Below are 25,428 nucleotides of genomic sequence, written 5' to 3'. Positions count from 1 at the left end.
ATGTTAACGGGTCACACCCCGGGTGTTTGCTGGTTCTTTCCTCAGGCAAAGCCTCATTGATTGACTGTGGGAAGGGTGAGAGCTGAGCACAACTGACGGAGGAGTCCCACTGCTAACACTGAAGCACACAGCCTCCCTGCAGAGACTAATGTCAATAGACAACACTCTTCCAAATACACCCCGCTCTTTGCCTGCTGCACGCTGCCAAAAACAACAGTCTGAGGAGCTGCTGGTTCCCTACCACTTTTAGAGCCAGCACCTTCCTCAGGCAGTGGGACTAGCAGTCGCACAGCTGGATTTCGGAGGGGTGAAAGAACAGGCACGGTGACTGAGAGCAGGCTGCGGGCTCGGCAGTCAACGTGAATGTCAGCTGCAGGGAGCCTCTCCATGACACAGGATCCTCTGGAAATGAGGGACAGGACCAGGGTCTCACTGTGGGATGAGCTTTCACACACAGATGTTGGTGAGACCCAGACAGTGCTCTGATCAGCATATCCAGACATGGATTGGCAAAGGCATTTGCAGGGGCAGCTACAAGATGAGGATGTGCAGTCGGTGACCATTGCAAGAGAGTCTCCTGGACTTCACTGGGTGCACCAGGCCACTTTTTTGAGCAGAGCTCTACTTCTGAGGAGAACAAGACAGGCCCACCCACACTGGCCGGCCTACAAGCTGTAAATGCCTAAGCAAGGCACTGATTCAGCCAGACTGCTCACATGAGCAAAGATCACTCATGTACAGGCTGCAGGACCAATACTCCAGGGCCCCTATGACTCCTTGTTGACTCAGGAGTCTCGTCACTGCAATAACCACCACCCCATTTCCTGATGCCATCACACAACCCAGAAGTCATTGCACAGGTTGGGGACAAGCTTTGTGAGGACATTCAGTCTTACCAGGGTTTCTTTTTTTTCTCCTAGCAAAGATGGGAGAGCACATCACTCCTGCTGCTGTCCCCATAGTAGGAAGGGCTCAGAGAGCCAATGCCAGAGTCAGGCAATTGACTGCACAGGAGACCAAAAACCCACATTCAGTAACTCCCCATCCACAACTCTGCCGATCACACACCACTTCTTGACAGTCCTGAGCCAGCCAGCTGTGCCTACATGCTTGCGCACACACAGTCACTGTCATAAGCCACACTTCCGTAGTCACTAATTCATCATGCCCAAGCACACCTGCAGTCAGGTACCTTTTCTGGATTACACCCCTTCCCTCTCCCACACAGCCAGCAAGAGAATCGGTTCCTCGAGCACTGACACACGCACTCACCCACACTCTGCCCCCTGCTTCGCTTCCCATGCAAATGGACTCATTGCAAGGTGGGGTCTCACACCCGTGCAAGCTGGGAAACTGCTCGCAAACTGAAAGAGCACATGCTTTTCTTGTGGCTTGCTCTCAGGCACAGCCTGATGCCTGAGTAATGACCAGAAGCTTAGCAAGCTTCCTGGCAGTAGAGGGACGATCCCATCCTGTCCTTCGTGTCCCCTTTCACCAAGACAGTTTATGAGAAAGCTGAAATTATTTCAGCAGTCACCTCCATCCACTCTTCCTGGCAACAGGAATCCTCATAAGCAGCAGGGACATCTCCCAGGATCCAAAATATGTCTCACATGAAGGAGGCCTCTGAGTGAGACTTCCAGGTAGCCGTCCCATAGCTGCAGAGTCAGAGCCATCAGACCTGTCACTTGCACCAGTGAGCAAGCGGCAGATTTTCATCTGAGGCAGGAGCAGTGAAACGTCACAAGCAGTGACAAGGCAAAATGCTCAGTGCGCGGCACGGGAATGGTGACGTCTCACAGATGTGCTGCAACGTGCTCCCACAGGCAGGGAGGAGGCAGGCTCAGCATGGATCTGGGTGGCAAGGAGTGGTGCATCCTCCCAGCAGAATGACACCCGCTCCTCCATCCCATCCCAACACACACCTGATGCAGCACCAGAGGACCCAGATGTGGAACAAACCTCTTGGGAAGACTTAAGACCAAGAGGCCATTTCATTTGGCTTGCAAGGAGTTAAAAGCGCTGCCTGGCATCACTCAGTCAGTGGAGAAATGGAAACAGGACTGAGGTTAGAGGCCCAAACATCACCCTGAGTGCACAGCCATGCATCGCTCCCCCAAAGGTCTTTGATACAATACATTTATTTTGCTGTGTGGCAGTACTGTACATTACACATACATTACCAGCAGTTTCAGAGCCCTGAGTTGTCATTCCTCCTGCCTTCCCTGAATTTCAGAAAAGAGGCAGGACCTCTGTCCCCTTCCCCCATTTCACCTGCAAGGAAACAGGCCAGGAAAAGTCCAAAAACACAGAGGCACTTGCTGACAGGACTGGAGACAAACCTCAGAAAGCTGGACTCCCAGTCCACCACTCTCACCATTAGGGTCCCCTTTCCCTGGTGCTGGGAGAGGAGCCTTACTGCCAGCTCTCCACAAGGTCTCACTCCCCAGAGAAATTCTCTGCACACCTGAACAGAAATCAGACTAAGTAGACTGCAAAAACTAATATAAACCCTATTGGATTTTAAGGGGACTTACCACCTCTCTCTGAGGGTCTGAGAAATGTTTTGGGGTATTCTAGGCTGGGATGGGATTCTCTTAAATTCTGTAAGATTGTTTAAGAAAGAGCCAAGGAGAGGCTTTTGCTTCCAGTGCAGTCCCACTGGAATCTGAGTGGAATTTCCCTTGCTCAGATGGGGAAAGAAAGTACCCTGCCCTTCCTGACACATGGTATCCCACACCTCCTTTTCCTAAACCATGAAACAGCAGAGCTCCAGTACCGACTCCACCTCTCAGCGCCACAGAGAAAGCTAATGCTGTAACAGGCAAGGACAGTGCAGTGTGTAACGTGGAACAAGACCCAGAAATAGCCCACAGAATAGACAGAAACAGTCAGAAAGGCAAATGTGCGGTGGAGAGCAGAAGGGAGGGAGGGAGCACCCGGGCCTCTCCCACCAGTTCATGTCAATACGTGGAATGGTGCATCCCGCTCAGGAGAGCAATGACCCAGTTCCCCAGCCGGGACCCCTTCAGCCACAGGAAGAGTTCATACAAGTTGATCTGCCACAGGCTCAGGGCTTCTGTGAGTGAGATCTGGGCCCTCCTGTAAAGCGAGTGACTCTTGCTCCTCTGGTACCTAGAATGAGAGAAACAGCTGCATTAAATCCAGCAGGATGCAGCCTGGCAGGAAGGAGGCCTGTCCTACATCTTCAGTACAACTGACCCTCCCCAGGGGAGGGGAACGTCCCACCTCCAGAGAATCACTGTCAGTGGGGACCCCTGGGAGTAGGGATTTTCTCCAAATAATGTTCCTGAGGAGCTGGGGACTGCCTTCCTAGCACGAATCTGTCAGAAGAGACAGCCTGCTCCCTTGTGAGCCCGGTTCTCTCCCCACTGCACATAGTGACCCTGGGCCATGGCATCCTCTGCTTCTATGCCCAGCTTCACTTCAGCTAACAGGGACAGGTGCACACCCCTATAGCCCTGTAGCCCTGGTAGCACACTTGTAAGAGTCCAGCAATCCTGACACACTGTTTCCAGGAGAAGTAATTCTCCACCTTTCTCTAGAAGCAGAGGTTAACTGGGCTTCGTAGGTCCCTCATCAGCCTGAGAAATAACTGTTATTTCTTCCGCAAGGAGGAGGAATCTAAGGCAGAAGTGCATTGACTCATAAGACTCACAGATGGAAATCACTTGCACGACTCCTGTTCCTGGCTTTTAAACATCAGCCTGATGTTCACAGTCAGCCCTAGCCCCTCAATCAGGCTGCAGAAACTGGCAGCAGTAAACTTGCAGATCTTTCCTACCCATAAATACTTCTCAGTGGTGATGCCTGTAATGGGCAGGAAGACCCTTCCCCTCCTCTGGAGGAGCCAAACCCTAAACCCTTACCCTAAGGGCTCCAACTCCATCCCTGTCCCCAGCCCCAGGGTGACAGACCTGTCCTCTGAAGAGGCTGATGGGCGTGAGAACAGCACAGAGGCTGAGACATGTAACTGAGCAGGGGTAGGACCACAGCAGATGTGCTAATGAGGGGGAGATGTCCACAGCTAAGAGTAAGAGGTCAAGAGGTCCAGTTAGGCCTTGCCAGGGCCCTGAGTGGAGGGCTCTAATAAGCCTTAGTGGCCCTGACTAGCCTGGGACCTTCCTCAACCCTCTGCTCATAGGCCCAGGAGCTCCAGTTAATCTCAGGCCTGCACCTTCAGTCCCTGCCTGAGCTACGCTGGAGGAGTAATGGTCCCCAGCTCATGCTCTGCTGTGAAGCCCCTTGACCTGGACCTCAACTCACATACTGACCTCTTAGCTTGACCTCAGCCCCATCTTGTCAGGACAGGCCTACCTAACAACTACTGGACCTGATCTACAGATTGACTTTCTAGTTTGACCTTGGACCTGCCCTGTCACCATGATGTTGCATTATGAGATGGACTTTTGATTGGACCTGACCACCATCTCAGGGTCTGCCCTGCTCGCCTTGCTCAGCTACTGTGGGACCGGTCCCTGGCTGGCCTGCTGGCCCTGGGATCCCCCCGAGCTCCAGGCCCCCAGGGACAGCCAGCCCCTGCCGCTCCATGTCTGGCCTCTGGTGCCTGGAGAAGAGACTCACGTGGAAACAGCTCTGATGCAGCAGCGAGACATGTTGAGGAAGGAGCTGGCACTGGCCCGCGTGTGCAGGGATGACTCGATCCCCCTTAACAAGTCATTGGTCTTCAGCAGCAGCAGCATCTGGCGGGGGACGTTGTTGAGGAGCTGGGTGATCTGGGGTAGGTAAGCAGCAGCGTTGGACCGGATCTCCACATCCTGCGGCCAGCCGGGTCATGTCAGAGAGAAAGGAGAGAGAAGCTGAGAGTGCAGGTCCAGATGCAGCTGAAATTTGGCAGGAGGAGCCGGTGTTTTTCCAGACCGTGACTCCAGGCCAGAAGCTAAAGAGTTCTTTGTCCTGCTTTCCTGCAGACACCTGGCTGTTCCAAGCACTCACAGCACAGTCACAGATCACTCTTGCCATATCCCACCTGCCCCTCAGTGAGATCAGGCCCTGTCCACTCACTGGCAGGATTAATAGCCTCTCAGGAGAACAGGCCACTTGCTGCTATCTCAGTTCTCGGCCCCAGGCAGCCTGCAGCAACCATGTCTCATTACTGCCCTTGCAGCCTTCTGACTGAGTCTCGCCTCACCAGCCCCAAAGCTGAGAGCTGCAGGTAGCGCAGGACTGCTCAGGAAGGCGGAGGCATGCTGCAAGGATAACCAGGCTGCTCCTTGTCTTGCTGTGCCATGCAACTAATGGCTTTATGCTGTACTGATGAAGCTGTTTCAAAGGCCTAGTTCAGTTCTCTGTCCTCAACACAACTCAGCAGAGGTGAGAAAGCATTATGCAGTTAAGCATCATGCTAACCCAAAAGATCAAAAACTGTCATCTGTCAGACTAAGGGTCTATCTAGACCTATATCCTGTCTGGCAGCAGCCAGTAGCAGATGCTTAAGGAAAGACTGTAAGACCAAGGCAGACACAGAGTGATCCTTCATGTTCCTTGCTTCCCTAGCTTCCAACAAATACACTGCCCATGGTAAGATCCCAGTGATAACTGATGGGCTACAGCCTGAGCCACTTAAGATGGGCTCCCCTCCAAACATGAGTTGCCATAGCATGCAAGACAGCCAGCCCCCACTCTTCTGCCTCTTTTTAGATGTGAGAGTTCCCCCACCATCCCAGTAAATGGAGGACAGTGTGGTGTAGAGCTGATCCCTTACACATAACCGTGTCCCTACCTCTTGCTACAGAGGCCACGTCATGAGTCAGCAAATCCAAACAGAAGTCCCTGGAACATATGAGATCTCCAGAATCCAGCAGGACACATGCAGAGGGCAGTAAATGACTTCCTACAGGAGGGAGGCTCCTTTGTGGGAAAGGGAAAGGACAGCTCTAAAACGTTCTCTTCTCTGGAATGAGCACCGGCCAGCCTGTACTTCACAATATGGGATCTCACACTCACTCTTTGTGAACTTCAGACTTATTATAAAGGAACAGACCTGCACAAATCGAGTGTGCAGGTCATGATGGTCAGAGATGTATACAGCTCACACACCACCATGGTTGCTTTGCTGCTGACAAATAAATCTTTGTGTCCTCCTGCCTCCGTCACTGACCAAATACACAAAGCTTCACCAAGAAGACACTTAGCTCTCCTAAATGTTAAATGTTTTGTTCCATCATTTGTTGGCAGAAAATTCCTCCCTGATTATATCTTATCCCTTATCCTAGCCAACATCACTGCAAAGCCTACTTTATTTTCTACACATAGGTTTTCTTTTCTGTTTCTTTTATTTTTATTTTCAGCTCCAGCTGCTTGTCCACATCACAAAACAACCACATGACCTGTCATCAGAACTGTCATTTTCTGTCAAGGGCAAAGCCTGTGTGCAGAGGAAGAAATGAGCTATGCCACAGGACCTGAGAAAAGCCCCTTGGCTGCAATCACTGAGGCTGCTGCAGGATGCTGCAAAACACGATCATAAAATCAGATGAGATGAGGCTAGCAGCCACCCTGAGCGGTCAGCTGCCTGTTCTTAGCTTAAGGCAGGAACAAGTACACCTATGGCAATCCTCACACATTTGCCTACCCTGCTCCTAAAACTCTCCAGTGATGTGACTCACAGCCTCCCCAGACCATCCACACCAGCGTTTCACTGGCCTTGCCGTTAGATCCAGCTTTTCTCATGTTTAACCCCAATCTCCTTAGCTGAGTTTAAAACCATTACTTCTTGTCCTGTTTCCAGCACTCTTTAACAGATTTGAAAATCACTACTACAACTCTTCTTGACCTGTGCTTTTCTAGACTTTTTCTGCCCTGACTTGCTCAGACTTCCCTCATGGGTTGCATCTGCTTGACCACCAGCCCTTGTAGCTTCCTACTGGACTCGCCCCAGTTTCATCAAACCTTTCTCAAGATGCAGTGCCCAAGACTGGACACGGCACTACAGTAAGGATTTTGTTTCAGGAGGGTTGCTTCCTTGTCTCACAGGCTACTCTCATGTTGATACATGCTCAAGCATACTCTCTGGAGATCTGTGCTGACGGTACCTGCCTACACAGCACTTGGCTCTTGCTGCTGATACAATCTTTCAAATTCACCTCTAAACTAAGGGCAAGCAGCAGCTCATTTCCTAACGCCACAGCAAATCTGCTCAGCTCCCCCTTATCTGCTGCAGGATTATCCAGTTTCAGCATTAATTGTGTCATGTAGGCAAAGACAACAGAGCTGGCTCCATACACGCAATTAAACTCAATGACAAAGCTCATTAGCCCACAAAAGGCACCATGCGGCTGCAGTTACAGCTCTGGCATAACCTTCACAAGCCAGTTTAGGATAAACTTTGCTTATTAGCTCAGATTCAACACTGGCCTTGCCGTATTGGAGCCAGCTCTGTGTCAATTTGCTTTGGTGCCTCTGAATCTTTTTCTGGAGCTACCAGCTCCAGAACTCACCAGATCAAGCACATATCTGCTAGACAGTCACTATATTATTTCTGATATGCAGAAAATTAACTCAGGTAGGAAGCAATCAAATTACTGGGCAGGGGGTCCATTACCCAAGGTATCTGACCTACTCATTGCTATGGACAATGGCAAGCCAGTGCAGCAAATTCTGCCATATCCATCAAAACGAAACACCAACCCAAAGGAATTTCCAGAAGATAATTTCACAGGACAATATTATAATGCTACTTAAATTAATTTCATCCTCTCTACTACAAATGCATGCAGATAAAAACAAACCATAGGATAAAACATGTTTCTACCTACAGACACTAGTCCATTGGCTGAAATCACATCACTATATGCTCATCTCTAAAAACAGCACAGTTGGCAGGGGCTGCTACTATTCTTAAGGCAGTGTGCGCGTGTCAGGAGTGCGAGGAGGCGTGAGAAGGATCCCAGCATGTGTGGATAGGAAAGGGTGGAGAATGTAAGTGGCAATTTCCTAGATTTGTAGTGATTGAGTTGACAGGATCTGCAGTTAAGCAACCTTGACTCCAAGTTAATAGGGTTTCTGATTGGGAGGTAATTTCCAAGGGTTTTTAGGAGTTTGTATCAGTGCTGATAGTCATTTACATGAATAGTGATAATGCATTATCCTTCTCATGTCTTCCCACTAAGCCTTTATGTCTCCTCTACCTTAACCTATCCTCCTTGATGGTTCCCTGCACAGCTGCATTCAACACTTTTTTAAGAAAAGGCTGATCTACAAATGTTTCCCCTGCCAGAACTGGTGAACACTTAGCCATTAAAATATTATACAAAATTTAAGCAGCCCATGACAAATGAAACTGGGAAATTAAGTTCAGCCTCTATAAAACACATTGCAGAAGGAGTCCTGGATTTTTCTAGCTCAGCTATCAATGCAGAATTTGCTACAGAGCCGCCAGGGGTTGCCCAGCATCACTGCGGTATCAGTGGTGCAAGTTGTTACAACAAAGAAAGGTACCTGAGGAGAAGGAAGGGCACACGATAGGGAAGGGCACACAGGACCTACCTCGCTGGCTGAGACTGGTGAACGGTCAATGCCCCTGTTGACAGACTCCCAGGACCTGGCAGTCAGCATGCAGGCGAAGAGAGGGTACAAATCCCCTGCCCCGAGCCGCTGGCTGTACTTCTGCACCCTCTTCATATCGGCCTTGATGAGGGCCTGCCAAAGGCGGCAGTAGTCCATGCGGAATGACTCGCTCAGCACCTGGGGAGACATGTCCCCCAGAAGTCCATGGAGGACAGGGAACTGGGGGGGAAAGCCTTGTGCCCCCTAGCTGTACCCTATGCCCCATTTCAGAGCCAGGAAATGTCCCTGGAGGGTTATGGGAGTAATAGGAAATATGTATTCATATTGGCTTAGGGAGGCAAGGCTGCAGGTGGGTGTGCTCTTTCAACCTGACGTCCACAGGCAGACTCACAAGGCCCTGGAAGCCCCCCATAGCTACGTACCTGGTAGAGCCCATGGTCCAGGAGGATAATGTGGGCCTTCCCAGAGGCTGGGCATTTCTTCACTAGCACGTTACCTGGGTGCGGGTCACAGTGCACAAAACCGTTCACAAAGATCATTTCGCTGTAGAGCTTTCCCAGGTTGCGAGAGATCTGCGAGGAGATGGGAGAAGGTCACACGCTGTCACCCACAGCAGGGTGCCCGCTGGGGAGGGGAGGCAGCCCCCATGTGCCAACACTGTGGGGAGCGAGGGTCTGGTATGTGCCGATGTCCCCATGCAGAGGTCTTGCAGCTCCTCACACTGACAAACGCACACGGTGGCTGCTGGCATCTATCGCTGGGTGACCCAGGGCATTCAGGGAAGGATCCGTGCAGGGGGCACCATGAAGGTGTTTGTGGGGTCAGGGGTTATTTAAGGACACTTGCCTGGCATAAAAACCAGAAAATACCTGTGGGTAGGAATGGGGTTTCTGGTAATGAGGAAGAAAGTGAGACAGCAGATAGGGGCAGACAGGCATTCACAGGGAAGGCACGGAAAGAGCTGCTGGGGTGGGTGAGAGACAGCTGGGAGGAAGACTCGGGGGTTTCCATCTGTGGATAACAGCAGAACCCAGTGGAGAATGCGTAGGAGGAGACTCAGCTTGTCCATCTGCTTACCAAAATGAACATGGGTTCCCTCTCCCCTCTCTCCATCACCCTGTCCCCCACTTTCCCCCTTCCTTTCCTCAGACCCATGCTAATCTGATTTGCAATGTCTGTGAAGATGAAGCAGCACAGAAAGGCTGTTTAAATCATCCTGTCACTTCTGTGCCCCTCCATGCTGCTGCTCCTTATCACCAAGAGATGTTATTAAAGTTAAAAACCTCCTAGGAGCAAGTAAACATCCCCAGGGCCCAGGATCCATCCCTCGCCATGCACTTACACAGCAGCCTCACCCTGACATCCCACCGCCGGCTCTCCCTGCCATCAGAGAGCAGCACAGTGCTCCACAGCAGAGTGCTGAACAAGCAATTAAACGACAATCGTTATAAATGATTCCAAGCAGGTCCCCAGACACACAGTGTAACCAGCAAACAGGCAGCTGTCCCCATAAGCAGAGGTGGTAGAAGAGGTAACTGGGATACTAACGACAGCTTGTCCTGCAGAAAACCAGACAGCCAGGGAGGGGCTTGCTTTACCCACCTCTGAAATGTGGCCACCCTGAGAAGAGTGTTCATTATGAACAGTGCCCAAGTAACTACAAATGATGAGAAAGACAGCCGTAGGACCAGGTGGGACAACCCTCCGTCCCTCAAGTGGGACCTGGAGCCACTGCTGAATCAGGGAGCATGCTGCCCCCCTGCCGAATCACCCCCACAGCTGGCGTAGCACAGCCCTGCAGACTTCTGTAGTGCAGCTCTCCTAATGCCACACAGGTGTTATTGTAAGTACTGACTGAGGGGAATGATGTTTCCCTTCTGAATCACCAGCAGAGACCACTGGAGCAATGAAGTAACCCTTATAGGTCTCCTAGATCAACAAGCTCTAAAACTGGATAGGACCAAAGTACCAGGTGCCGTGACCTCCTAGAAGAGCTGAGCAGCAGCACTTGCTGACAGTCCAAGGATATGCCAGATAGTCTGTTTTAAGTTTTAAGCCAGTCACTCATTCAGTCTCCCAGGGACCTGCACACCAGGAGGAATGGACTTGGACATCATGACTGATCATAGCATCAACCACAACATTTGCGCACACACTGAGCGAACCACGTGTTTGCCTCAGCTGTTTGCCTCCAGGGACCTGGAAGAGCACAGAATTATTGAAGATGAGGACTTGGGGACAACCTGGGGCCCAACACGATGCCTCATACCCATTAAACACAAGTCCAGACAGGGGCTAGCAGTTTTGCAAACCTGTTGGTCATGGCTAAAGCCTGGAAAGCTATTAATTTGGGGCACTGGAGTATGGGCTGCTTCAAAGAGAGCAGATTCTCCTTCTGTGCTGTGGTAATGGCATGGGTTGGGAAAGTCAAGCAATGGAACAAGTTGCCCAGAGAGGCTGCGCAATCTCCATCCTTGGAGGTTTTAAAGACTTGACTGGAAAACACCCTGAGTAAGCTGGTCTGACCTCATAGCTGACCCTGCCTTAGCAGGAGGTTTGATAGGAGACCTCCTGAGGTCCCTTCCAATCTCAAATATCCTAGGATCCTACAAAAACACCTCTCACCAAGTTATCCATGCCACTCTCATAACAGCATCTTATGGTATGGCTGTAGGCTCCAGGTGCAGGGAAGATCTCCCCTCTTGAGTCACCGTCAGCAGACAGGTTACTAAACGGATCTGCGGTCATAGCCTTTTGCAGCCCACAGTGCAACACAAAAGAAGCTTGGGATTCATCTTCCCATCTTACCATGAAAACAGGAGTCACAACCCTGTTCAGACTCACAGGCTGGGTCATGGGTACAAGATGGTCTTCACTGCAAGATCCCCATCCTCTCTCCCTTCCCTGCTGTACTTATATTTACCTCTTCCCCAGCATGCAACCTTGAGTTTCTGCAGTAGTTAATTCATTGAAACTAGACTTTATGGCTTCTTTAAGAAAGAGGAATGCATTCTGTATAATTTAGTTAGCATACAGAAGATATGTTACAGGGATTTATGATATAAGCATATAAACAGTCTTTACTTTTGGAAAAAAAAAATTAGCCAGTGTAAGAGATGGAGCTGTGTGGCATACTATTTTGGGATATTTTTGTCTGTTGACACACCTCTAAAATAGGATAAAAATTAAATTAAGATAGAAAGCACCAATACTGTCGAATTCTAAACTGAAAAGGAAGGTTGTATTTCTAGGGCTTAGAGTATAATATGTGAATGGAGACCTAGCATTATAATTCAGACAAAAGGAGTTCATGTTTCTAGAGAAAAAGTTTAGGAAAAAAACATGAAATCTTTATATACTTTAATTCTCCAGTACTGTGCCCCATCACTATGGCCCTTTATTCCACCCTTATTGAGAAGGCCACTGGATAAATAACAAATACAGAATTTACTTTGGAAGAATGCGGTTTGGTGAAATGAGAAAACAAACATGTGAAAACCTCTACTCAGGAGAAGGGAGGAATTCAGCATGCATTTGGGCTGTGTAAGACCTCAGGGTGAAGGTGCATCGCAAATTAGACAAAAGGTTGCAGTGATTTCCGGAAGCAAAGACCAAAGTAAACACACAGGCATTTTGTTATGACACAGAGAGGTCATCATTCCTTTCCTTGTTTATCATTCAACACAATGAGGTCCTTGTCATTACCAGCATTGTTCTGCTGCACATCGTAAAAAAATAATAATCACCCTTGGAATCCTGCATTCACTTCCAGACACCTCATTAACAGAGGGATGCAGACTACACAGACTGAGTTCAGAGAAAGCAAACAAATGAGCAGGGTGCAGGAGGAATTTACTTGGGAAAAAGAATAAAAGAGCTGAAGATTCCAAAGTTGGCCAAGGAATGGCAGAGGAGGGGCAGTCTACCTATGTTAGAAGGTTTGAATAGCAAGGAAGCAGAAGCACTTGCAGCACTGGATGAGCTACAAGAAATACAACTAGGCAGAGTGGGGTGTAATCAAGAATGGCATAATTTAGGCATAACACATAAGAAAAAAAACTATGCCAGTCAGCAAGCAGAGCTGAGCTTGATATGTCAGGATGACACCAGACACAGGCTCTGGCTAGAGGCATGTCCTGGCCCGTTGCGAGAAGGTGTGTTATTGCCTAAAAGAAGTTCAGTTTGTCTGTCTCTGCTGTAGCAGAACATGATGACTACAGTCACCAAGTGAGCCTGTGGCCTCACCAGTCAATGCAAATAGCAACCTGCCATTGTCACATTATGTGACATGACCATAACACTGTGTCAGGCAAACCGCACATTTTCAGCCCAATGTTTTCATTTTGAAAAACATGTAGCTGAGGAATAAGCAGATTGCAGATGACAAAATGGAGAGTCAGCAGCCTGGACAAAAACAATGGAGTGACAGATACATGTATAACAGCCAGACTTGGAGTAACTCTTCACCAAACTAAGCACATGAACTTCATTTTATGTACTCAATATGGCAAGGATTCCACATGTCACAAACTATCCTACGTGAGTTACAAGCATCCTGGTTTCAGGACAAGCCAACACAGAAGAAAGTAAGAATGCAGTGCAGACATTAAGGATTGTTATTGTACAGTATCACATCGTCTCTCTATAAACTGGTCAAGTTCACTGGAAATAAGTAAGACAGAAAGCATGACTTTGGAGGCTGTTCCAAAAATTTACTCTTTAGATGGTCAGAACCTTTCCCCTAAATCCCAGCCTAATTTAATGATGTCCAGTTTAAATCATTTCCTTAGCTAACATAACCCTAGCGTTTAACTAGTTCCTTCCCTCTTCAGTATTCACTACGCCAATGTGTTCACCAGTAAGATAATTATCAGCATAAATACAGCATAAATACTGCCCCATTTCTACAGGATGCTCCTTTATCTGATGTGTCCTAGGAGTCAACCTGCCTTTTACACAGTCACACTCCACTGGAAACACACACTTAACCTGCAATTGACTAATATCCCAAAGTTAATTCTAATATGTCACTTCCCTCTGATAAACTCCCAGCATATTTAAGAAACTCTTCTTATTAGTTTTTAAGTGCATGGCTTTTCACTTGATATTGCTCATTTTTATCCCTTTCTATCACTTCAGTCCTCAAGGCCACCAAATGCTATTGCTACTCTGGTCCTCCTCTACAATGACAGAACCTCCCAACTTGGTGTCATCAACAACCTCCTTCACACAGTTCTGTTTGTGTCAAGGTCATCGCTGAATTTATTAAATAAGATCGGTTTGAAGAGCAAACCTCACAAAACTCCACTACGGTAATTTCTCTCCACCATTGCCTCTATCAGTTTCTTACCTACTTTGCAATTTCCTTACTAATCCCCACCTTTTCTAGTTAACTGACTCATATCCAGTGTACCAAGTATTTTACCAAGTACACCTACTGCATTTCTGTCATCTAATTCAGAGGATCCCAACCTGTAGTATAGGTACCAGCAGTGATATATTTCTTCTTGTATACAACTGTAAACTGTTGCTGCCATCTGTTTTGAAAGCCTAAATGACCTGTTACCCTCGCATGATCCACTAGGAGCTACTTTTGATGAACCCATATTATATCCCCTTGCATACAGCCCCATAGCAGCAAACTCCTGGGCACACACCAGCCCCTGTATGCAACTCTCCTCAACAAATCAGCACACCCAGCTGACAGAGCAACCTGACAACATCAAAACACTGGGAAGTCCATCACAAATGCGTATCTTTACAAACACCAATGCGCAACAGTTAGCAAGAAACCTCTCAGAAAGGAAAGAATGCATGCACATTTGAGCCTATGAATACTCCTACAGTAAAAAGATGGCACATATATCATGTCCATGCGTAGCTGCAATGTAACAAACCAGCCTGGGTTATCCAGGGAAAGTCACTGATACTTCCTGGCCTTGTGAGCGAGTTAGAGTGGTCCTGGCTCCATGCCTCCAACTGACATGAAGAAAGGCAAAGAAAAAAATCCTGTGAACATGGTCCTGTAGAGCTGATCTCACCACTTGCCCCTGGTAAGTCCCAGATGAAACTGCCTGATAAGGCATCATTCCTTCCTGTCCCATCTCCATCTGTGACTGTCTCTTTAGATCAGGAGCAGATACTAGTCTCTGGCCTTAATTTGGCTGTAATATTTGCCAATTATTTTAAGAGATGGCGACACTAACTTCAATTGATCTCATTAAAAGTAAAGGTCGTTGTGCAGCTAATTTCTCAGGGCTCAATATTACCTCCTCAGGCCAAAATAATAGCATTGATTTTGGAACGTTAATCGAAGGTTAATTGGATTGAAGAGTGTATTGGGTTTTTTCTTTCTTTCGTTGTTGTTATTACAGACATCATCTAAGGGTTTGCTTAATCCTGCTAGGGCAATCCTGCCCAATTAAACTGGTGTCAAATTAGCAAAGGGTGCGCATGGAGAATAGCCACAATTTGGAGCCTGCTCTGTGTCTCTGCTCTGAAATGGCTCTTCTCCATAGCAGATTAGGATGGTCACACACAAGAGATCCAATTTCACACTCTGCCCTCTGTGATCTGGTTGTGAGGATCAAAACACAGTGCTCTGTAATGCAGTACTATCACTATGCACTGATCTAGCGTCACAGCAAGGTGATGTCTGGACACCCACTATGTCATTAAGATACAGGAATAGTTTTTAGGACTCCTGGAGTGTACTCCTAGCATGCCCCGTACTCTCTGTTGGGGACTGAGGAAATTGTTTTCCTGCTCAGTGCCCCATCTTCCACGGCATTTAAGTGGGGAGAAATATTCTGAGTCATCCGCCCAGGGAACTGAGGGACTAACTTGATAAGTTTCCACAGATTCTCAAAAGGACACAGGTAGAGAAGACCAGTCGTTGTTTATTTAATTGTTTCTTGCATCTCTGTCAGACCCAAAACAGCCATGGGGATCATTTTCCCTTGGCTTTAAATGTAGTCGTATTTCCTTGGATTTAATGTAAAGCATCTTGCTGAGACTTAAACAATTGATTGACACTGATACTTGAGACTGACTTTCAGTAAGAAACGGGTTTGTGTGTAATTTAACTCTTTTACCTGGTGTCTTTGCACAGTTCAGAAGCTGGAAATGCTGGAGGTCACTATCCTTGCTTACCAATGCCTTGTGAATTTTCGTTAAGCTTCAGACAAGAGGAAATGTAGAAGAATCTGCAAGGAAACCTCTCCCCAGACTAAATCAGTAGATGCAAAGAGCAAGAATAGCCATTTTCCCCAGAAACACTGTTCTTCTCCATGCTCCATTTCATCTAACACTTGAGTGTTACAAGCACAAATACTTGAGACATGAGAGGTTTCCACACTTGCGCTGACAAAGGGATCCCACCCTGGGAAATCCCACTTAAATTTTAGCAGCTACAAGGCAGCAACTCCTGACTCTTGGCAGAAGGGTAAATCCCACACTGAAAGCATATTTCAAGTTGAAAAGCTGTCAACCATGAGAAGGTAGCTGGGCTCTTTACTGAGCTAAGAGATACCATTCCAGTGCAGAACCCATTTAGTAACAGAAGGAAGCAAAAAGCCACAGTAGGATGGAGTGACAGATGGCAATAATTGCGCACAGTAGCTCATCTTAAGTACCTTAGCTGTTTGCTTTCACTTCTCAGCTGGACAAACACTTTCCTGACTTCTGAATCATCCATGGCTGATGACCAGGCTCTTAGTGAGCTGAAGTATATGGCATCATTTCCTTTCCCTGACTCAAGTCCAAGCCAGGGCGATCATGGGGGGCTCTCCACTTGGCTACCTGAGCTGGCTGGTTAGTTGGAGGCAATACAGCAATACAGTGCATCCGTAAGCTCCACAGCTCCCACAGACTCCTGATCCAGCAGCCTCTGCGGAGACAGGCAGAGCATCCACAAAGAGGGACAGGGAGGACCCATGCAGCAGATCAGAGATAATGTTAAGATCTGTATACAGACAAGATCTCTCTAAATGAATCAGGTGAAATCAGAATGGTTGCAAAAGGAGCATTTGTGCCATTTGGGATCTTCTTTAAAAGTTCATGCTCTAAGCAGCCTTGCTATCCTTCCTTCCCTCCTTTTATACAGTATGCTACAAACATCTTGAGAGCCCCTCCATCTGTTTTTCCTCCCTTCTCTGCTCTACCCACCTCTTCCAAATGTATCTTCCCAACCAAGACTGTAAATGCTCTTGTGTCTTGAAACAGGAACAGCCCAGTTTCCACCTGGTCCCCTTCCTAACCCTGCCATGGCTTGGTCTTCCCTCAAAATTCATGCTGGCTCATTTCTTGATCATTTCCCTCTCCAGGCTTCCCTCCCACTGTCAATATCCTAGCTGCATGCTCATCCTCAGCTACACTTGCACATGAAAAAGTAACTGTTCCACAGGCAGATATTTCAGTGTTTGCACTTGTCTTTAGAAATCAAAGCCTTCTCTGATTAAATGCCATTACAATCCAGCGCTTGGACGGATCCAGAGAGATTAATGTGCTTTTGGGCAGCTTTAATGATAATCCTGCTACAGACGGTATTAAGTAAATGTCAGTAACCTGGTTTGAAGGAAGCTTTCACCTCAGGGATCCTTTCCATTTAGAGGAGAGAGGCTCAGCTTGCTTTTCAAGGCTGCATTGTCACACAAGAGAAATCCTGCTTAGCGAAGACTCCTCTTCCTCCACCCAGTAAAACAAAATGGAGTAAGATGATAGAGGGGTTGATAGATAAATAGATTGAGGTGATTTATAGGGAGCTAATGCATCTCTTGAAAGCCAGAACTGCTGTATATTATAAGCCATGTCATAGTTTTGAAACCTGGGTTGCCACTCCCTCCTCATGCTCCTTTCAGTGTCTGCTGCCTTTTGCTCACTTCACTACCACCCCATGCAGTTCTTTACCAGGGCATCAACAGCAGCAGCTGATAATGGACCTTGGTCATATTTGTCCCCACCTGCTGCACCTTGCCAGAGGAGAGGTCTGGGGTGTGCACTGCCCCTACCTCATTTTACTGGGGCCATAATAACAGATCTCGTTCCCCATCACATGATTCTGACAGGCTTGGTATTCCCTCCTTTCTACTGTTGCTTTATTGGCAATCAGTAAAAGTTAATCATTAATTTCAGGGGGGGTGGGGAGAGAAATGGAAGAAAGAACAGCTCAGTGCAGGCACTGAGAAAGTTTGCAGAAACTCAGTCCTACCACTGAGCTGAGTAACATTCTATACCTAACAGATTGCCAGAAACTTCTGAGGCTTACACTTCACAGTAGTAGAACTCTGTTGACAACTTTTTTAAAATTACATCTTAGCCATCATTTAGAGACCAGCTCAGAATCAGCAAAATATGTGGTTTCATTGATGCATGGAACCTATTGTGCCAACACGTCACAAAACGACCTTCCCAAAGGCATGGATGAACAAAAAAATTGAGCTGAATTTTCACCCTAAATCTCTCCTATCGCAAGCAAAAGCCTCTGCAAGTTAGAAAAACTGAAATTAGCTGCTTCACTACTTTATTTTGACAGATACTGGCAGCAAAATATCCCACTGAAAGGCTGAAGTAATTGAATTTTCCACCCCGACTGGCTGGAGAAAGCTATGGAAGATTGCAAAGAATGTTTTTCCCTGGGCTTCTCCAGACAACTTTGCTATCTCCAGCAGTTTGAGAAAATTCAAAGAAGCAACCAAAGTCCCAGGGAGCTACATTATGCTAGCTACGTCGATCTGAGAATGGATCCGCTGTCCAAGAACTGTGAGGAAGCCCAGCTCAAAATCTGAATGTACATATTGCTCAAGAGTCCTCCTGCTAATGCATCAAAACAAGCCTTTCTGACTGACTATTTCAAGACTTGAGGAATATTCACTGTTGTATCTGAGCGCTGTGGGCTAGATTTGACCTCTGCCTTTATAGCAGAAGAAAAGGATAGGATAAACTCACTCAAAGAAACGACTCTCTAGCTTTTGACCAGTTGACTTGTCCAGGTGAATGGAGCTGACTGCATGTTCTGCCATGGATGAGGCTTTTAAAATCTCTCATGATAGCAAAGTCCACGAGCGACCATGTTCTCAAGAGTCACACTATGGTGCTTTTTGCAGACCAGATGCATCATTGACGCACTTACTTTGGTAAATACAAAGAAAGATCATCAGCACAAAATAGACAGAGAGAAGGAATTGTCTACCTCTGATCAGCTGACAATGACCTCTGTGATGCCCTGATGAGAGGGAGCAGGAAAACCAGTGACCCAAATGCTCCAAATTCTTCCTGATGGAGACGTGAAAGGAGAGAGACTGCACTATCTATGGGTGAGGTTGTACTAATTAGGAAGTCCCTTGAATGAAAATGGACCAGACATCTTGCAGGGAAGAAAGCATCATTCACTATTACCCGTTAACCTTGGCTTGTTTGTCACAATTAAAATGGAAAGACAGTCTCAAAATCTACTTTAACCTTAGTTAAGTATTTCTTGCTTTCCTGTATTTCAGTGGAGAAACACATGAAAAGGTGCCTGCCTTTCTGCCTGCAGAGGTTACTAGAAAATATCTCATTGACTTCTGCAGGGTGCAAGAGCAGAGGAAAAGGCGACGAGAAACAGGCAAAGAAACAGGGAGGTTACTCAGTCCTCCACTTGTAATTTGGCTGAGCTCTTCAGGCAGAGAAAGAGCTGCATGCTGACTTAAGGAGGCAGCTGAGAAGATACACTTAACGTTCTCTGCTTGTGGGGCATACCAAACTCACATTTCCTCTCCTTTGAGAGGTCTTTGGCATGTCTCTAACTGATGCCACAGGAACTTTGCCATGGATAGAAAGGGAGCAGAGAGAGAGGAAGCGTTCAGATTTGGGAGGTAAGTGGACAGGCAGATTAAGTACAATTGATTTTATGCCATAGCTCTTTGATAGCCAGTCAACCAAGTGCAGCTTTGAGGCTCATCGATAGGGCACAAGGGGAAAGGCAAGAAGCAGTGCCTCAATCAGCACTCACTGACTGGGAGGGGTGGCTTGACACACTGCCCAATGGCTCAAAACCCTTTCTCCTGGCATCTTCTCAGCCCTTCTGGGAAGTAATACCTTCTTTTCGTCAAGAATCTTTCATCCACAGAGAATCCAAAGTGCTCTCCTGACTTCATGCCACACATACAAACTATTTCACTTGTCAGGGAAATGTAGCCTCTCTGTAGGGATGAAATCTGGCAGCTGTTTAATGAAGGACTGCAAAACTACACAGTAATGTAGGACCGGGAAGCAAAGGAGAAAACTGTTGCATCCAGAAGAAAAAGGGAGATTTTGGAAAGCAGAAGAAAACAACCCATGTCAGAATATTCTACAAAGCACCATGGCTGAGGCTCCAGCACTCTAATAACTGTGAGCATATAAGACCTATGATTTATATCTCCTGCATAAGGATACAAAAGCTACATCCCATGCATGTGTCCAGGAGAAAGTTAATGCAGAAGAAAGAGAGGGAAAGAAGAGAGACAAAAAGAATCAGAAGCTGAAGTTGTTCCTTTAAGATAACAAGAACTGCCATCTTGGAACAAACCATGGGTGTATGTAATATAAGAGCATGGTCATCTTTCACCATCTGTCTCCTTGAAGATCTCTCTAGCTGTGCAGCCTACAGGAGAGTGTTCCCCAAAAGAGGTTATGTACTTTTCCCAGAAGCACAAGAACTGAGATCTCTCAGATTGATTGCTCTGTTCACATCTGTAGGTGCTCCCTTTTCTGCCCCTTCCGGTCCTGTCAGCCTCCATTTTGCATCAACGTCAGCTGATGTCAACATCAGTTTTGCATTGCCCACCACGCCCAATTCAGAGATGGCTGAGAAACTACCTCATTGACATTGATGCCATTCCTCTCCATGTAGGCCCTGTCGTTCACCTGTCCCCCTTCCATAAACTCCATGAGAAGGACGCGCCTTGTTGAGAGCTCCCAGTAGATCCTGGGGACCTGAAACATGAACAGATGGGTTAGGTCAAACAACAGGCTGGGAAAGCAAGTAGAATATATTACACACAATCCAGAATGGAGTAAAAATGGAAGAGACTGAAGTGAGGAGACTTGTTTTTTTTCGGAGCACAAGGGAGGTAAATCCATCTACCAGCCTCTTCCCCAGGACAGCAGCAATGTATGCAAGGACAACACACCAATTCAACGGCAGCAGGACCTGTCCTCATGCAATATTTCTGGTGACACTCCACAAGATTTTGACCACCTCCGAGTCCCACTGATGCCTGAGAGCTTTCTTATCTGCTCTGTAGCTCCTCTAGCTGGGCTGTTTAACCAGTACCTATTGCAAGTTTCTGAATCATTCACTCAGCTTCTTAAGACAGGAACTGCATCTCGTTGGCTACGCACAGGGCCCACTTATGCCGCTCTAAAAATGATAAGCCATCGTCATAAATTGTATCTCTGCAGTGCCCCTTGGAACACAAACGCCTTTGAGCTGACAAACCCTGCATACTTAGGCCATCTGCAATTGAACTGGGAGAAAAATCAAGTGTCACAAATAAGGGACTTGTCACAGAAACCCTGGGAGACCCTTAACTATCTTATTGCCAACGTGACACAGTAACAAGTGTAAAATGTCAAAGCACTTTTCATTCAATCTGCAGTAAATCAAGCTGAGTGAGGTACCAGTAAGAGGCCCGGTGTCACCCAGGGAGGCAGTGACACAGGCGTCACTCAGGCTGCCTCCCCCTTTTCCAGCCTCTCTCTCCAGCCAAATTCTTTCCACGCTGAAGTCCCTACTGTCAAGAGTCCTTTTGCTGAAGTTCCCTTTGGATATTCCTCACATCACTATGCTGACCAATCTCCCAAGCTGTCCAGATTTGCCTTTGCACATGGGTGAAGCTGCACAGGTACATTTTAGCAAAGATATAAGGGAGCTCCACCCATTCCCATTACTGTGCCCCAATACAGAGATACACATTTTGGATCCTGTAAAGAGAGAACCAGCTGTGCAGCCTCCTCTCCTCACCCTCCCGACTCGGCTGTGGACTCAGGACTCGCACACTGCAAGGGTCCAGCACCTTGGGGCAGGACAGGAAGAGATAACTCCATCTAGGGCAACCAAAGGCAGGGGAACCAGCCAGGCCACTGTAGCTCATCGTAACTCCTGAGCAAGCAGCATTTGTTTTATACTCTGCTTGTAACTACTCACAGTGTCTCAGTCCCTCACAAACACTCTGCCTCCCCCACTGTTCCTGTCCTAGAGAGACCATTTTCCCAATGTCACCCAATTCTCCCTTACTGTGTGTGTGCCGCTTTAGATCAAAGACTCCTTTGCTGAGCAATTCCAATGTCCCTCAGTCCCACGGTTCAACGCTCCTGCCTTACTTTGCATGTTAACCTTGTGTAGACTTTGATGCCAGGGATCCGCTATGGGCAAGGGGGATTCATTTACTCACAGCCTTCCCAGCTTATCTGGATGTCCATTCTTTGCAGTTAGATTGGTGAGAAAGCAAACCAACTCCAAAACTAACAGTTCCCCAGCCCATCTAGCTCACTGATCCCTGCTGCCTTAGATCATTTCAGATGACACTCATTCTTGTCTCAAGATTTACAGGGGCAAGTCAGTGGGCTTGTAAAGCACTATCCATGCTCTCGGAGATGCCTCTCTCACTCACAGCCAAATTCTTCAGTGATTTTTTTAATTACTCACAGATGTTGGCTGTAATGCTAGTGCATGGAAACAATTTATCTCTGGCTTTAAAAGCTCAAACAGGTTAACAGCACAAAATCTACTTCTCAGCTTTCTAGCGTGTTTAGGAAAATTAATGATACAGGAGCCCAATTCTTCCGTTGCCTTTGGGTGATGAACACATCTCTCAATTGGCAGGTCAGACGGGAGGATCCATTATTTAGCCATCTCAAGCCATTTGTTATTGTTACACATATTGATATCATGATAGCTCCTTAACCCAGCGAGGAGGTGATTGGCCGTCTCCATGGGGATTTACTTCACAGTATCCTAGTTACAGCTGCAACGGATACAGCTCTCCAAGGTGCATCACTTCTGATAAGCGCCCACTCAGCAAAATCATTGGCCTTTGGCCTTCTGTGGTCCTGGTGGCTTTTAGCTATCTGTGTCTATGGGAAGGCCACTGCTACCACTGGGCTCTAAACAGACTGCCCCAAACTTGGAGTCAGGTGAGAAGGAACTATAGCCCTTGCATGGAGGAAGCAAGGAGAAAATGGATGCATCAGCCTGTAAAGTCTAACAAAAACTCACCTCATTTCAGACATCTGTCACTTCCATCTTGGGACTTCTGCATAAACAGGAGGTGAAAACCTCATTTTGATGTGTGTATGCAGGGGGTTCACAGGAGGGTGCATTTTTTGCTGCCTTTGTGTATATGCAAATGCAGTTACGTCCGTGACTGTGCCCACACCACTATGTATGCTTGACCATACTTGTGTATTTCCAGAATGCACACAGTGGAGGCTTGTGCTTCTTGTACGTCAGCAAAAGATCTGTGCACATGCGACTTTGAAGATGTGAGTTTATGTCTGCAAAGAAGGGGATGTGTACATATCTGGTTGTACTTGAGACATTTGTCAGTGACCTCAGTCAGTGTGTAGAGGGGAGGTGGCGTAAGAGTGTCAGTGGGGAAAAGCACAATATGGGTGCAGCTGAGTTTGTGTATGAAGGTAACATGAAGGCATTAGCCGTGCATGTGTATGCAGGATGTACACTCAACTCCAGAGAGAAAATGTGCTTTTTTGCAGGAGAAAAGATTTGTACGAACATGCTTCCTCCTGAGATACACAGTGTACCAAATCGTACTTGACATCATCAGCTTCAGTCTAGCTTTCCTGTTTTATGTCCATTTCTTGCCCTCAGTTGAGATAAAGCCCAGGAAAAGGTACCATCAGATGGCTCAGCAAAGAATGGCAAAGTCACAGGTCTCTGGACAAGTTAGAAACAGTGTTTGGGGAAATGAATAGCAGGCTCCAGAGACTGCTGGCCCCAAGCCACCACTCCTCATCCAATATACAGTGCCTACAGTAGGAAACAGACAAGGAGGAAGCATGTCTCAGAGCAGTTTCTGGTCCATATCAGCAGAACAGTCTAGGATGAACACCACAGAGGGACTGAACTCCATTTTCCCTCGGTATGATTCCTCCAGGTGGTGAATGAGGTGCACAAGATGCATAAAGAGAGACTATTAATGCACATACATACACGGAAATATGTGTTCCCTCACCTTCAGGAAGTCAAAGTTCTTGAGCATATGAGCAACCTTCTCAGCATTTCTGCCTTCATTGAGGAAATCCAGCTCCAAAGGCAGATTCTTCTTAGCTTCTTCCACCAGCCACATGAACTCAAAATCTGGAAAGATCTGCTTCACAACCAAGAGGAGAACCTGAGAACAGGGAAACAGACAATCAGCTGCATCCTGGCTCCAAAGCCACGCAGCTACACATAGTGGTGTTTTGATAGGATCGTTCCATGTAACTTACAGACAAAAAAACCCAACCTGCACCCCAAGTGCTTGTAGGGTTCCTGCAGTATCATAACACAATACATGCTGTCATACCTTGGTCATGCAACACAAATTTTGGCTTGCCCTTCCACACAGGCACATCTAGGAGTTAAATGATGGCACAGACACCAAAGGGAGCCCAGCTGCCTGCTGCCTAGAAGTAAGAGAACACAGCCCTGGAGAAGAGACCACATGGACGGATCTCGCCAAGGGCATGGCCCAGGAGCGACTTTCTTCTGCGTCCTACAATTCTACAAGTCACTGTTTGGCTTTATTCGAACAGCCCTCAGATAATGCAGAAGAGGAAGATGTAAAGTACAACTTGTCACCTCTATGTTACTTCTTCCACTGCTGAGCAAGAATTTTCCTAGCACAGAAAATCCACTGGGCAGTTCAGAGAAGACAATGGAGTCTGGATACAGGTAGTAGGCTACATATCTTTAAAGGACACTTCTGGTGGGGGTCAGAGGGCAAGTTGCTCCTCAGCATCAGTCACAGCCATCCTTAGCAATGCTGAGGTGGTGTTTTCTAAGTATCATATATCCAGCACCTGGCATCCTTTTCTTCTTAAAGGGCTTAGGTATTTAGTTGCATAGGGCCTCGAAAAGCCCAGCCAAAAAGTTCCTGGAAACATTTGCTTAAAGCAACATTTAAGGGGTGAGTGATGGGCAGTCCTTCGTGAAGAAAATTAAGATTATGCAATTGGATGGCATAATCAAAGCTGCACAGCAGCCAAGGATGCTTTCTGTTCAAATGAAGGGCCAGTTTCTCAACCAGAGTCACAAATTTACACAAGCTGACAATCTGGACCACATCTTAAGGAAAATAATTTGTTTGGCTTTTTTTAACGACTTGAATCATAAAACAAGAATAAAACATAAAAATGCAATCCACTTTATCTCTTTATCTTACTTGTTCTGTACATCCATCTGAAAATGAAAACAGACTTGTCAGTGTGTGTTCCTGGACAGTTTCCCTTTCTAGATCTCCACCATTGAGGTGGGAATTCCTGCACTGCAGGAGGAACATTTAAAGCACACACAGAAAGCTGCTATCATTGAAATGTATGACAAAAAATAAATTTATGAACCATCACTGCTCCTGTTCAGCTGTGTGAAAACGTTTGTTCTCCACCCGTCTCTACTTCTCTTATCTAAATGTCAGTTCCAAACTCAATGTTCCTTTAAAAATGTAATCACCAGGTTCCAGACACTATTGAATGATTTTTCTACTGTTATATCTAGAGGCATAAATCCTTTCAAATTTATGTCACCCAAATGAAATGTAACTAGCGATCTTCATGAATGTGTACATAAACTTTATAGCAGCTGCAGGATTATTTCATTGGTGCCTGATGTGAGAAAACTCATGCATTGTTTTTTGC

The 25,428-nt window shown here is 46.9% G+C and overlaps 1 protein-coding gene across 2 annotated transcripts in view; it reads right to left on the bottom strand.

Moving 5' to 3' along the window:
* Positions 1-1,939: 1,939 nt before the first annotated feature.
* Positions 1,940-25,428, bottom strand: part of ADCK1 (aarF domain containing kinase 1) — an 81,156-nt gene continuing 57,667 nt past the window's right edge. For both annotated transcript variants that reach the window (XM_072865539.1, XM_072865540.1), the window contains exons 6-11: positions 23,766-23,924; positions 20,389-20,505; positions 8,973-9,122; positions 8,530-8,727; positions 4,606-4,799; positions 1,940-3,135 (exon numbers count right to left, since the gene is read on the bottom strand). In XM_072865539.1, the coding sequence (XP_072721640.1) occupies positions 2,964-3,135; positions 4,606-4,799; positions 8,530-8,727; positions 8,973-9,122; positions 20,389-20,505; positions 23,766-23,924 (990 nt within the window). In that variant the 3' untranslated portion in view covers positions 1,940-2,963. The remainder of the gene's footprint in view (positions 3,136-4,605; positions 4,800-8,529; positions 8,728-8,972; positions 9,123-20,388; positions 20,506-23,765; positions 23,925-25,428) is intronic.

The sequence above is a fragment of the Ciconia boyciana genome, chromosome 6 (assembly GCF_034638445.1).
Source record: "Ciconia boyciana chromosome 6, ASM3463844v1, whole genome shotgun sequence".
Lineage (NCBI taxonomy): Eukaryota > Metazoa > Chordata > Aves > Ciconiiformes > Ciconiidae > Ciconia > Ciconia boyciana.
This window is presented reverse-complemented; position numbering and strand designations above follow the sequence as displayed.